Source organism: Seriola dumerili, unplaced genomic scaffold (genome assembly GCF_002260705.1).
Source record: "Seriola dumerili isolate Sdu_G_001 unplaced genomic scaffold, Sdu_1.0 BDQW01000169.1, whole genome shotgun sequence".
Classification (NCBI taxonomy): Eukaryota; Metazoa; Chordata; class Actinopteri; order Carangiformes; family Carangidae; genus Seriola; species Seriola dumerili.
The window spans coordinates 3,098,468-3,110,182 of NW_019174424.1; the positions used below are offsets into that span (position 1 = coordinate 3,098,468).

Genomic DNA, 11,715 nt, shown 5'->3' on the forward strand with positions numbered 1-11,715 from the left:
GAAAAGAAGAAGGCTTTTATTGGGTTATAATTTACAGAGGACAGGGAGAGGAAAGACAGAGTGAGCATCATTTCATACTTCATGTTTCCGTATTCTGCTGTGACTGCGGCTTTTGTTGTTCTGATTGAATACTTAGTTCCTCGTCTAGACGCTCTTTAGCCCGCACCACCTAGACACACAGAGAAAGGGAAGACACTTTTAGAATAACCAAATTACCCTATGCTTCTCTCAGAGCAGGGAGGATTTGGTGGGAGATAAAAAAAATAGTAACAATTTCATTTCAAACACGACTTAGTTCAAAGAGCGGATTTCACCTACACGCTCAGAGTCACATGAGTCATAATTTGATATTTAACGCAGACACAAAGGCAGACACTGGTCACTGTTTGGTTGTTATGAGCAAAACAAATAAACAGAGTGGCTAAGAGCAGTGCTGAGTATCATTGTTCCCAGCTGCACAAGCTCCAATAAATATATAATGTACCTACACTCTATCAATTCTGCTGCCACAAAAACATGAGATTCATTGTGAGGAGAAGGAGTTTTCTCATATGTTTTTATGGTTTCTTGGAATGTGATAATTGCAACTACTGACTTGTTGTAAAAAGCTTTTTGGTCCAGCCCTACACTGCCACTTGAGCTCACTAAAGTTATGTTCTCAAGAAATGCACACAGTAGTTTAATCTTCTTAGCAGACTCAACAGTCTCGGAGTGAGTCAGTCAAATTTAGAAATAGTTTACTAAACTGTCACTGAGAGTGTGCCAGAATTAAACTTCAAATCATGGTTTGGTCACTTGAACCGCAGGCTTAGAAGGAAACTTGTTAGCTTAGGTGGCATGGGCTGCAAGATAACTGAGTAACCAGGATGAAATCTGCCCTATAGTGCTTATACATATGCTTTGATGAACTTAAGACAATTTCCATTATGGTGGTTTATCAAAATCAAATAACTCTGCAACACATTTGAAAATCATAGTGTGAACAATCTAAGTGAAAACAACAAAATAACAACAAAATGAAATGTCTTTAGAGTTTGTCATTAGAGACAGAACACTTACTTTTGATTGTAAGTAAAACGAACCGCCCACTGACTTGTCATTGACTTTAAAAAGGTGCTCGTAGTTCTGGAAGAAAGAAATCCATTAGTGTTAGTGTTAAGATAATATCATTTAATCTTCAATCAAAACACAGCTTCTGTTCCAGCACAACAGCAAAGAAACACCGTGTTACATTTTCTGATTATTGTTACAGCAGAGGATGAAGAAAAATGTTGATAATGTTGATGAATGGTCAAATTAACTAACAAGATGAATGTGAAATTGTCTCTTCCTGATTTTAATTAATAGAGCTGCAAAATCTTGAAGTCTATGGAATTCACAGCTCTGTTAGACAGAGGGAGTGTATTTTAGCCATTACTTTGTAAAGACATGACAAACCTTAACAGTATTTCACAACCACACTGCCTCTTAAGTTCAAAGGATGTCACTGTTTCATCCAGGTTACCAGAAAGACACAGTTGGGACTAATGAGTTACACAGTTTGAGGAGTAAGTAATGACAAAAACCAGTATCCCCCTCTCATGCAGACAGAGAAAACATGTTATAGACATAGCGCATGGATGCATAGGCTACAGGCCACAATGTAAACTCAAGACGATTTTGATGAAGCTAGACAAATCTGGAATGACCCGGCAAACACTACATTATAAAAAGAGTTAAGGCTTCTTTGGTAAGAACAAGAGTGTGACTGCACCTTCTGAATCTCCTCCGGGGTGAGTGTGGAGATATTGAGGATTTGCTGCGCCTCTTGCAGGGTCATTCCGGTGATGCTGGAGGCTGCAGCTGACTGCTGACCTGTGGTGCTCCTTGCCCGCGCCGCTGCTTGGCTGGCTGTGAGGGAAAACACAACAACCACACACAAATGTTCTCAGGAATCCTGAATCAGGGCAGAGGAAAAAACTATTTTACAGCTAGGGCTAGGCCATACTATCACTTATCGAATTTCAGCAAAATCATACCTGATCTTATCACATTATTTCTACAAATTTCTGTTGTCCACATGAATAATTTTGAGCAGGATGTATTATTATTTTGAGTATATTAACAGTTTACTCTGATGCCATTGGAACACAGTTCATTACTTTGGTAATTAGTAACTGCTATTATTAAAAAAAACAAATTGCAGTTTAGAAACTGAAAACTGCAAATATTTACCATTTCTGCTTGAAAATTACCTCACCGATTGCACACGTAGCAAAGTTATAGTGATATTGATATGTTTCAGCACAAACTAGTTGTAGTGTTAAGATCATGATCATACCTGCATATTCTTGTTGTAAAGCACGAGCAAATGCTCGTCCCACCACCTGTGCTCCCATTACAATGATCTGTGCAAGATATTTCGCCTGCAGGAAATAATAAGAAACACACCATCAAGAACACCATCCATCAGACACTGATAATACACTGACCGCCATGGACACCAAAACAGTGCAGTACAGCGGATTTTAGCAAGAGACGTTGCAGAATACGAAAACAGTTAAACCAAAGACAACTGAGCTGAAGTCAGACTGAACCAGTGAAAGCCTCCAACCAGTTAAAATGACATCTTCATTTTGTCAACACTGCTGTCAACACTGCGACAGCGTTATCACTAGCTCCCCCGCCATGTTTGGACATGAATTTACTTACACTTTGGTACATTAGCTTCTGCTTAAATCAAAAGACATGTCTCTGAAAAAAGGACACAGCCACCTCCTTATGCAACAATGATGGAAAAGCAAACTGCGACAGAGACACACAACCGCTCCATAACGTCTCCTGCTAACGCTGCATGACATAACACGTCTCCACTGATTTACTAACGTTAGCTATGACTTTGTAAATATATGTGCGACGACTACTGAATGCGCTCTTACCATTGTATATTATTATACAGCTGCTACAAACGTTGCTCGGCGTCTGTGTGGCACATGTATACCGGTGAAGGTTACTTAAGGGTCAAAGTTCAAGGAAGGATCAATAATATACACAATTCAAGTTGAGTCTTGTGGACGGTGATATTTGTGACAGTGACACCCATCGGCGAGGAGGTGAAACAGCAGTCTCTGCTTAGTGGTGCAGGTATTCAGAGTAAAAGTATGCGAGTATGATCGGGAAAAATACTTAAAGTATCACAAGTAAAAGTACTCAATTCAGTAAAATGTCCTCTTTGACTGTTATACTATCATACATCATTATAATTATTATTATTATTATTATTATTATTACTAATGCATTAATGTCCAAACAGTAGTTACTTTTGTGGTTGGTTGAGGCAGAGAAAAAATTTAACTATTTTGTATAAAGTTAATTTTCCTCCTGGATTAATCTCCTGATTATTTTCTGGATTAACCGATTCATTCTTTGGTTTGACCAAATTCAAAAAATTTCCTTCACAAAGCCCAATGAAAAAAACCTCACAAATGATACCCAGTCCACACCTCAAAATGATTGAAAATAAATTAAAATTTTATAAATTATTAGAAGGAAAAGCAGAAAAAAATAGCACTTGAAAAGCTGGAACTGGGAAATGATTAGCATATTTACATGATTTCGCCAATCAGTTTTCCAATTAATCAAGTAATGGTTTCATCTCCTCTTTGTCTTTCCCATTTGTTTACTCACTGTGGCTGTTATGGTGACCTAATCACACAAACACAAGTAGTAATGGGTTCAAAAGGTGTTTATTGCAAGACAATATTGAAAATATCCACAAACCATTACTCAAGTATTACACTCCTGTACTCACTGTATAAAAAGGAAGTTCTTTTTAAACACAATGGAAGGCAAATTAATCCAATCCAAATATTACACAGTATGGCGTTTGAGAATCACAAGCACAAAGTATACAATGCACAAACACTGACGACACCTGCAGTTCATGTGTACAACAACATGATGTGCATGATCATGCATGGCTGAACTGGTTGGTTTATTTCAGTCCATCAGAGGTTGTAAACAAACTCGGTTGGATGAAGCCTGGATTATTCATATTGCTGTAGCCCTGATTAGAAATAACATGATGGCTGTCATGGCTGCATTGTAAGTTATCAATACTGTACTGTTGTTGTCTAGGTAACACCACGATCACTTACTACTAGTTAACATTAGACAAGAAAAGTAGCTCATTTAGTGAGGACTATATCCCCAAACAGTCTGAAAACCAAAGAAGATCATGATTTGATGAAAAGTTCAACTGTCCTGCGAAAAAGGGAAAAAAGCAAAGAAAAATCGAATTAAAGTTAACAAAAGGCTCCTCTAAAAACTCAAAAAAAAGGAGGTGGTTTGGCTTTCAATACAAAACAATATTAATTTTTATTGACCTTTAACTCCAAGACTATTTCTGAATGGCAAAAGAGTTCAATCTAACTGGCACAAATACAATAATACACATTCATGTTGAAATGGCATTTTATTCTAACATTGGCTAAAAAAGAAAAGTGAACTGTGAATGCTTTTGTCATTAGAAATTCCAGTTCATGGCCAAACATGAACACTGGTGACCCTGTTGTATCCTGTGTGGTTTTTGCTGCTGAAGGCTTGAACGTGTTACAGTAATTTTGTGTGTGTGTGTGTGTGTGTGTGTGTGTGTGTGTGTGTGTGTGTGTGTGTGTGTATGTATTACCTGACTAAACAGGAAGACAAGGTTTTTCAGATGCATGATGTTCAATTGTTATTTACTCATTAACATGACTTTTTTTTGTAACATTAAAATTCCTAAAGACACATTGTGACTAGAAAAGCAAGTGAGTGGTCCACTGTGGAGATAAATGTCCACACAGATAACATGATGAGGTATCCTGATATCAAAAAAAATATATATTACAGACTGAGCACAAGAGGAGGCCATTATTTTTTTATATCAGGACAACTCAGAGTATATTATCATGCTTAAACCATGGCCATTTACCACATACATAACCTGAAGTTCAGCTAAAATGCTCTTCCATTATTTTAAAGAAGTTGTTTGTAGTCAGTGTTAATTATGTCTGTTTAAGCCACTGAGTTAACTGGTAATGTAGCATAAAGCAGAAGTATTATTGCTATGATTGCCTGCAGTTTAATTCACCTTGCACTGACTTAGAAACCGTGGTTTACCAGAAATATGTTCGAGCTGTCCTAATATATGATTTTTATGTATTTACTGATCATTGCATATGGTGGGATGTTTTTTTCTAAATATCAACATTAGTGTGACATAATTTTGTAGTCTACATCAACATAAGAAAGCCATTACGAAGTCAAATTTGATCAGAATGATTTTTGAAATATTTAAGAATTCCAGCGGAAAACGATTTTCATATCAAATTTCATGCAGTTTGATATGATGAATATGAACGACACATCATGATATTTGATTTCCCAAACCTAAACAGATATTGTCATAAATACAGTACTAATATTAGAAGGTCCTTTAGATTGTGATTATTAGATAGTGATTTTTTTCCCACATTAGGCAGCTGGGGTATTTGTTGACTGTGTTGAAGATTTGTTCACATTGTACAGTATTCTTTGATTGTGCAGTAGGCTGAGACGTTAGCAGATATAGCTCAGGGGACGTCTGGATGGCACTGTAAAGACTGGTCTCTCCTGTCTGTTGTTGGCACCATGATTGAAGCAAAGGCAAAGCAAAGTCCTTTTTAGTCATCCTGAATGACAGAGAAGTCACAGTTAGATGATGAACTCCTATTGATTTTGCATTACCTCAATATCACATTGGTCCCTATATCTAAATATTTTGACACAAACTTTCTCCATAGTACACATGTTGAATTTTTTAAATATACATAAAAATATGCATAATAGTGGAGCACAGTTCTATGTTGCAATATTAATGTTAGCCATACCCCCCTCCCCATTAAAACCTATTCAATAATTTCACACATTTATCAGTCTTTATCAGTCAAAAAGGTTTGTGGACTCATGAATAAAGTCCAACAACACAGAATAAACTCCTTACAGTACAATCCAAACCTAAGCAAAACCAATGCAAACTGCATCCATGATAGATACAAAGAGTTCAAAACTGAAAACTGAATGTTATGATACTCGCAATCGACTGTGCACCACAGGTGTTCATAATGTACTAAACTGATACTGTGGCAGCAGAGTGTGTTTGAGTGTACTGTACTTCAAATCACAAACAGGATGTTTGTCATAATCATCACACTCATTACTTTAACATCAGTAACTGACAAACTGAAAACAGAAATCCGGAAGAACTCATGACTAATTTTCACCATCCTTTCCATCACATTCACTCACCCACTCGTCGTCGTCCACCCCCTCGAAGGACTCCTGTGGCAATGGGTCGTCCATGTTCCCCAACTTGGCCACCATGGCACTCAGCAGCTAAGTGAACACACGCGTGTTCAGTGTTAGAACGTACCAGAAAATCACAACAGCTTTTACTCAGCACCTACTACTGAGTTGGTTAATGTGCAAAACAGATGACTGACATGTTGGATGCAGGACAAACAGCGGAGAGACCTCGCACCAAGTCTAGATGGGATGTACTGGGTAACACAACACATACATTAGAAACACAATCACATTACGCTATTTTAGTTTGTCCTCACCTCCTCTTTCTTCTGTTCATCAGTCTTCTCCTCCAGGTAAACAGACGAGGGCAGGTACTTCCTAACTGGAGCCTCTTTGGGGGCCTCACTCACTGAGAAAAAACGAACACACACACACACACACACACACACACCCCTCATCAGAGGCAGAAACATACCAGGACATATCCAATACTGACAGGTAGACTGTGGAGGACTGACAGCTATGTTAGATAAGCACATATATAGTATGTATACATATTCAGACTCTCTGGTCCGTGTCTGCACCTGGTGTCATGTCTTTGGGCTTCAGGCTGATCTTTTTGTGTTGGCCGTTGATGCCGGACAGCCAGCCGGAGGCAGTCAGGATGGGTTCCCACCACACTGCTGTGTCCGTGTACACGTCGTCCTGGAAAAACTCTTTCTGAAGACCCAAAAGTGGACACACAGAGGAGATGGTTATGGTAAAGAATGAGAGGGGAACTCATTACAACCATTTCTTAGGAATAATGATCAGGAGGGAGGGAATGCAGTATTCCTATAAGTCTTCTGGGTGGTGTAGTTGGCTCACCTTGACCCGTGGCACTCTGAAGGCCACTGGCTCTATGGTTGTCTTGGTGAGCATTAGTCCCACAGCTATCTCCACATCGCGCACATTGCACTCTGTCTTGGGCAGAAAGGCCAAGCCCTGCAGATAAGGAAAGAAACAGTCAGAAAAGTGCTGGAGTTTAGCTAATACGAACAGCATCAGCCTCACAGAGAGACACGATTTGAAGTAGGGTATTGTAACCACTCTAGCACTTTGGCTGTCCATGTATGCAGAGGTATGGTAACTGATTGATGAATTAAAATATCAAAAAATGAATGGAAGTGAGAGGGAGGTCAGCTCAGTACCTTATGTGGCTCAGGAGAGTTAAAACTGCTGCATTCAATAAAGTAGGGCTCTTCAGGGAGGATCTCATAAATGTGAACTCTGGTATCACCCTGGAAAACACAGGTTACAACTAATTCTTATTTCGTTCTCGATTTTGGTTCAAATAAAACTTTAATTTCATTTGCTTACTTTTCCAGTGAGGATGATCACACTGGTGTCAGGGTCATAGAAAGGGATGAGGGTGGAGGGGGACACGTCTACTTGAGCGCTGGCGATGGCTCCAGAGGACAGGGAGTCTGCAGAGTACAGGTAGAGTCCTCTCTCACTGCGACTGCAGGCGAAAGACAGGAAGGGTCAGAGGTCAACCTTCCCGTTTTACTGCCGCTCTATGAAAATATATTTTTCATGCCACTCGAGCAAAAAAATCATATCGTGTTAAGTACCTATCGAATCCCGACACCAACAGGTACTTGCCCTCACACACCCACACTATACGAGCTCCCCTGGGGCCCTCGGGACCGGGGCCCTCCTACAAAAAACAAAAAAACAAAACAGTAATGTGGGAGTGGGAGAGATGAGTTAATGGAAGACAAAGAAGCATTGTAATGCAGTGTTTCGAGATTACTAATGTGGCTATTCTAATAAACTTTACATATGACATATGCGTTTGCTTGCTTTTACTTTTTTGGTTGTTTTTCCACCAATCAACATGGTTCCTAACAGTTGTGAAATGAAATCTTAGCATGTGTATGAGAGGAGCCTGCTGAGTCATTCATCAATATTTAACTGAGTTGAGTTGTAGCATGTGCAGACTGGAGACTGTGGCCTGGAGCTACGCCTGTGTTTCACCATTTTAACAACACACACCAAAAGACAAATCTCATCTATTTTCAAAGCGGTATCCCACCATATTATTCCTGTGTGTGTTGTACATACCTGCACGGGTGTTGTGGACTTGCGAGGATCATAGATTCGAACTTTACCATCTTTGCACACTGTGGCCAGGAGCTTGCCATCCGGGCTCCATGCCATCCCAAACACCTGAGCATGAACCAGAAGAGGGAGCAAGAAAGAAGAAGCAGCTCAGAGACTTGTACCATGAACAGCTGATGTAAAAATTTCAGTATGTTGTAAGCACACATATCCTCATGTCCAAACTGTTGTGCCAAAACAGTCTACACATATCTATGATGCTTCCTTGGCACCCTTTAGCTTCTCATTATGGCTAGACGTTTTTCCTCAGACTTAGCTTTCACTTATCTTTTTCCTGTATTTAGCCTCGTCTTGGTCACCCACCTGGTCCTGGTGTCCAGTGAGGAGTTTGACCTGCTCGCCGCTCTCCAGGTTCCACAGTCTGACTGTGAGATCGTAGGATGAAGACACCAGGAGTCCGCTGGCCAGAGGGTGAAACTTGATTGAGTAAATCTTCTCCGTGTGGCCTATGGGGGGGGGGGGGGGGGGGGGGGTCATATCAGCCGTCAGTCAACTTGACTTTTACTTTGTTGTGACTATCACTACCTTATCTTCCTTCTTATACATGAAATAATCCACATGGATCCACGGTAAACAATGAACTAAATATAGTTTATATAAGATTTTTGCCGCACCAACTGTTATATAACTCACTTAGTAGACAGACAAAACTACATTGAGGTAATTTTGGAAAGTGGGTCCTGTCCTACCTTGCAAGATGAGCTCAGGCTCAGTCAGAGTCTCTTTCAGCCCTCCCTCTGGTACCTGCCACACCCGGATCTTAGCATCATCACCAGCTGTCACAGTCAGACAGGGACACATGCATGTTAAATCACACTCATGCACTTAGCAAGATGGACAGCGAGAAGACAAAGGAGCATATGGCTGCACAGACTGCTTTATATACAGCGTGTGTATTTACTCACCCACAGCAAGCTGGCGTGCGTCAAAGGGGTCCCACGAGAAGTCGACCACATTTACAGAGTTTTGGATGGTGGGCAGGGATGTGTCTGGTAGCCTGCCAGGCTGAGAGCGCTGAGGAGGGGAATAAAATCAGTCACCAACACGCACTCACACAGCACACAGAAGTCTCCTTTTACAAAAACACTGAAGTACAAGGGAATTAAAAGACACTGAAAATGGAGATCAGCCACAGTTTTTCTAAATCAACATCCCATAAATCATTCAATTTCCATCTGCTGCTGTACCTCAAAGATGGCTATCTGCCCCCCAGAGATGGCAAGAGGCACTGCGACACGTTGGCGGTTGACACAGAAGCCGTCACACTCGCCTGGTGTGGTCAGGTTGAGGCCACGCATGTTAGTAATGTGTGTGTCCCGGTGCATCACTGCTCCCTGGATGTGACGGAACTTGGAGGTGGGCCCTGGATGAGAGATCATTTTCCATTAATGGGTTTCTCACTCAAGAAACATGATTATAAAATGACAGACACCATAAAGAAGAAGTGAGTGTGTCCATACCCAGCAGGCTCTGGATGGCCTTGGCGCTCTGGCTGGGGCTGGGGCTGGGGAGGAAGCCTGAGGAGAGGCCGGAGGTGGAGGAGGGAGAGCGGGATGGGACAGCGCTGCTGCTGGGAGTACTCAGAGGACTGCTGGAGGTGGAGCAGCCATGAGCTGGATCCTGTATGTATGTAACAGTATGATGTCAAGTTTTTACTACTGCCACAGCTACCATGATGGTGAAATGCTTCTGGAAAATCTAGCTCTTGACTGGTTTAAAGTTGAGACCATGTACTACAATAACACTTTCTTCAGGTGTTTCTCTCACCTCTTTGCTTCCCCTGCTGGTCACCTCCTTCTTTGCAGGCATCTGTTTTGCTGGCGGAACCTTTAGTTTGGGTCTTTTGTCTGGGTGGAGGCTGACTTTCTGCACCTGAGGACAAACGCAGTTACTCGTTTGAGGCGTCCGCACAGTGTATAGACTGGATAAACTTGTTGTGAGTGGAGAACCATTACCTGCTTGTTCCCTCCCTGCCACCACTCCTCAGCCGAGATGGCTGAAGTCGTGCCCACTGTGTCCGGGTAAAGATCTTCATGAAACTCCTGGCCTGAATGCTGGAGACCAAGACAGAACGTACACACATGCACATTACCTGTTATGAATGTGCGGTTTGAGGCAGTGTCAGCAGAGTGCAGTTACTGTACACACCTTGCGAGGGACTTGATAGCTGATTGGCACAATGCAGCTGTCTGTCAGCTGCAGCACGCGCATCACTTCGCAGGACATCACATCCAACGCCAGCTTGGGAACCATGGCAACCCCACGCGTTGAGATATCCGTAAGACAGTGACTCACTTCCCGGGTGAAATAGAGAGAAGAAAAGAGGAGAGCGAGTGAGGAGCCAGGAGGGAGGCTGTGATAATACGAGCAGACAGATAACAGATGACAAGCTCTTACCTTGAGAGAGGAAAGGCTCAGAGGAAGAGACTTCAAAGCAATCGACCACCTTGTCTCCCTGTGAGGAACAGAGCGTTACTAAATCAGACACTAACAGACAAAGTATGATTCTCTCAGTAATAAATCACAGATCCTTTAAAGTTCTTCTACATCTCAATCCTAGATTTGTGATGCAACTACATGAAACCTTACAGGCATAAATATCTAATCTTTTATGTCTTTGCTCATTTTTACCACCTGAGAGAATTCACAATAGAGGAGCATTAATCTAAATCTCACCATGCCAGCCAGTACGAGGAGACCAGTGTCTTCATCAAACAGAGGGATCACCATCCTGGAGGCAAAGGGACAAGAGAGGGAGATGGAGATTCAAATGATGCTCAGATATATTACATTTATGTAGAATACTTGCTATTACATAATCACTTAAATACATCACAGGCTCTATAGGTTGGAGTTTAGGAAAGACGCCACTAGATGGAGTAGTGCGCTCAGTTTTAGGGTAAAAGTGGTGAACAGAAAGAAATAATCATGACAAAGAAAAACTTCATTCAGCTTGGACATGCTATAGAGTTAGACTCAGTCACAAACACTTTGATTTCATCTCTATCTCCATTAAGACTAACAAGCTCACTATCAAAGTGATAACATTAAACCTACGAGGAATATGTTTCAAAATGGATATGTTGTCAAATGGACTTCAACACAAAAAACCTGACTCAATGTGACTTAGCAACATACTATTATTTTCATCATCTATTACCCTGCTGAAGATTTAAATAGATTCATTTTTTAGTCTATAAAACGTCAGAACATAGTGAAAAATAACGGCTATCATAGTTTCCAAAAGCC

General features: G+C 41.1%; 2 protein-coding genes across 2 annotated transcripts in view; both read right to left on the minus strand.

The window, feature by feature from the left end:
• Nucleotides 1-3,006, minus strand: pam16 (presequence translocase associated motor 16). The gene is made up of 5 exons (XM_022752330.1): nt 2,919-3,006; nt 2,321-2,405; nt 1,754-1,890; nt 1,060-1,125; nt 1-169 (listed from the first exon to the last, which is right to left on the minus strand). The coding sequence occupies exons 1-5, from the start codon at nt 2,919-2,921 to the stop codon at nt 80-82; spliced, it is 381 nt and encodes a 126-aa protein (XP_022608051.1). The 5' UTR covers nt 2,922-3,006; the 3' UTR covers nt 1-79.
• A 703-nt stretch (nt 3,007-3,709) lies between these two features.
• The window catches only part of LOC111226991 (coronin-7-like), a 107,478-nt gene continuing 99,472 nt past the window's right edge, over nt 3,710-11,715 (minus strand). The window contains exons 10-28 of the mRNA XM_022752327.1: nt 11,143-11,197; nt 10,864-10,921; nt 10,615-10,760; nt 10,422-10,520; nt 10,234-10,338; nt 9,927-10,086; nt 9,654-9,829; nt 9,372-9,480; nt 9,156-9,242; nt 8,770-8,912; nt 8,410-8,514; nt 7,917-8,002; nt 7,663-7,804; nt 7,494-7,583; nt 7,171-7,287; nt 6,888-7,023; nt 6,621-6,712; nt 6,307-6,393; nt 3,710-5,690 (exon numbers count right to left, since the gene is read on the minus strand). Coding sequence (XP_022608048.1) covers nt 5,682-5,690; nt 6,307-6,393; nt 6,621-6,712; nt 6,888-7,023; nt 7,171-7,287; nt 7,494-7,583; nt 7,663-7,804; nt 7,917-8,002; nt 8,410-8,514; nt 8,770-8,912; nt 9,156-9,242; nt 9,372-9,480; nt 9,654-9,829; nt 9,927-10,086; nt 10,234-10,338; nt 10,422-10,520; nt 10,615-10,760; nt 10,864-10,921; nt 11,143-11,197 — 2,002 coding nt within the window. The 3' untranslated portion in view covers nt 3,710-5,681. The remainder of the gene's footprint in view (nt 5,691-6,306; nt 6,394-6,620; nt 6,713-6,887; nt 7,024-7,170; nt 7,288-7,493; nt 7,584-7,662; nt 7,805-7,916; nt 8,003-8,409; nt 8,515-8,769; nt 8,913-9,155; nt 9,243-9,371; nt 9,481-9,653; nt 9,830-9,926; nt 10,087-10,233; nt 10,339-10,421; nt 10,521-10,614; nt 10,761-10,863; nt 10,922-11,142; nt 11,198-11,715) is intronic.

Coding starts and splice junctions, on each gene's coding strand:
- pam16 (XM_022752330.1), bottom strand. Junction 1,126..1,753: donor CCCCGGAGGAGATTCAGAAG/GTGCAGTCACAC, acceptor TCTTTCTTCCAG/AACTACGAGCACCTTTTTAA. Junction 170..1,059: donor CGTTTTACTTACAATCAAAA/GTAAGTGTTCTG, acceptor CTGTGTGTCTAG/GTGGTGCGGGCTAAAGAGCG.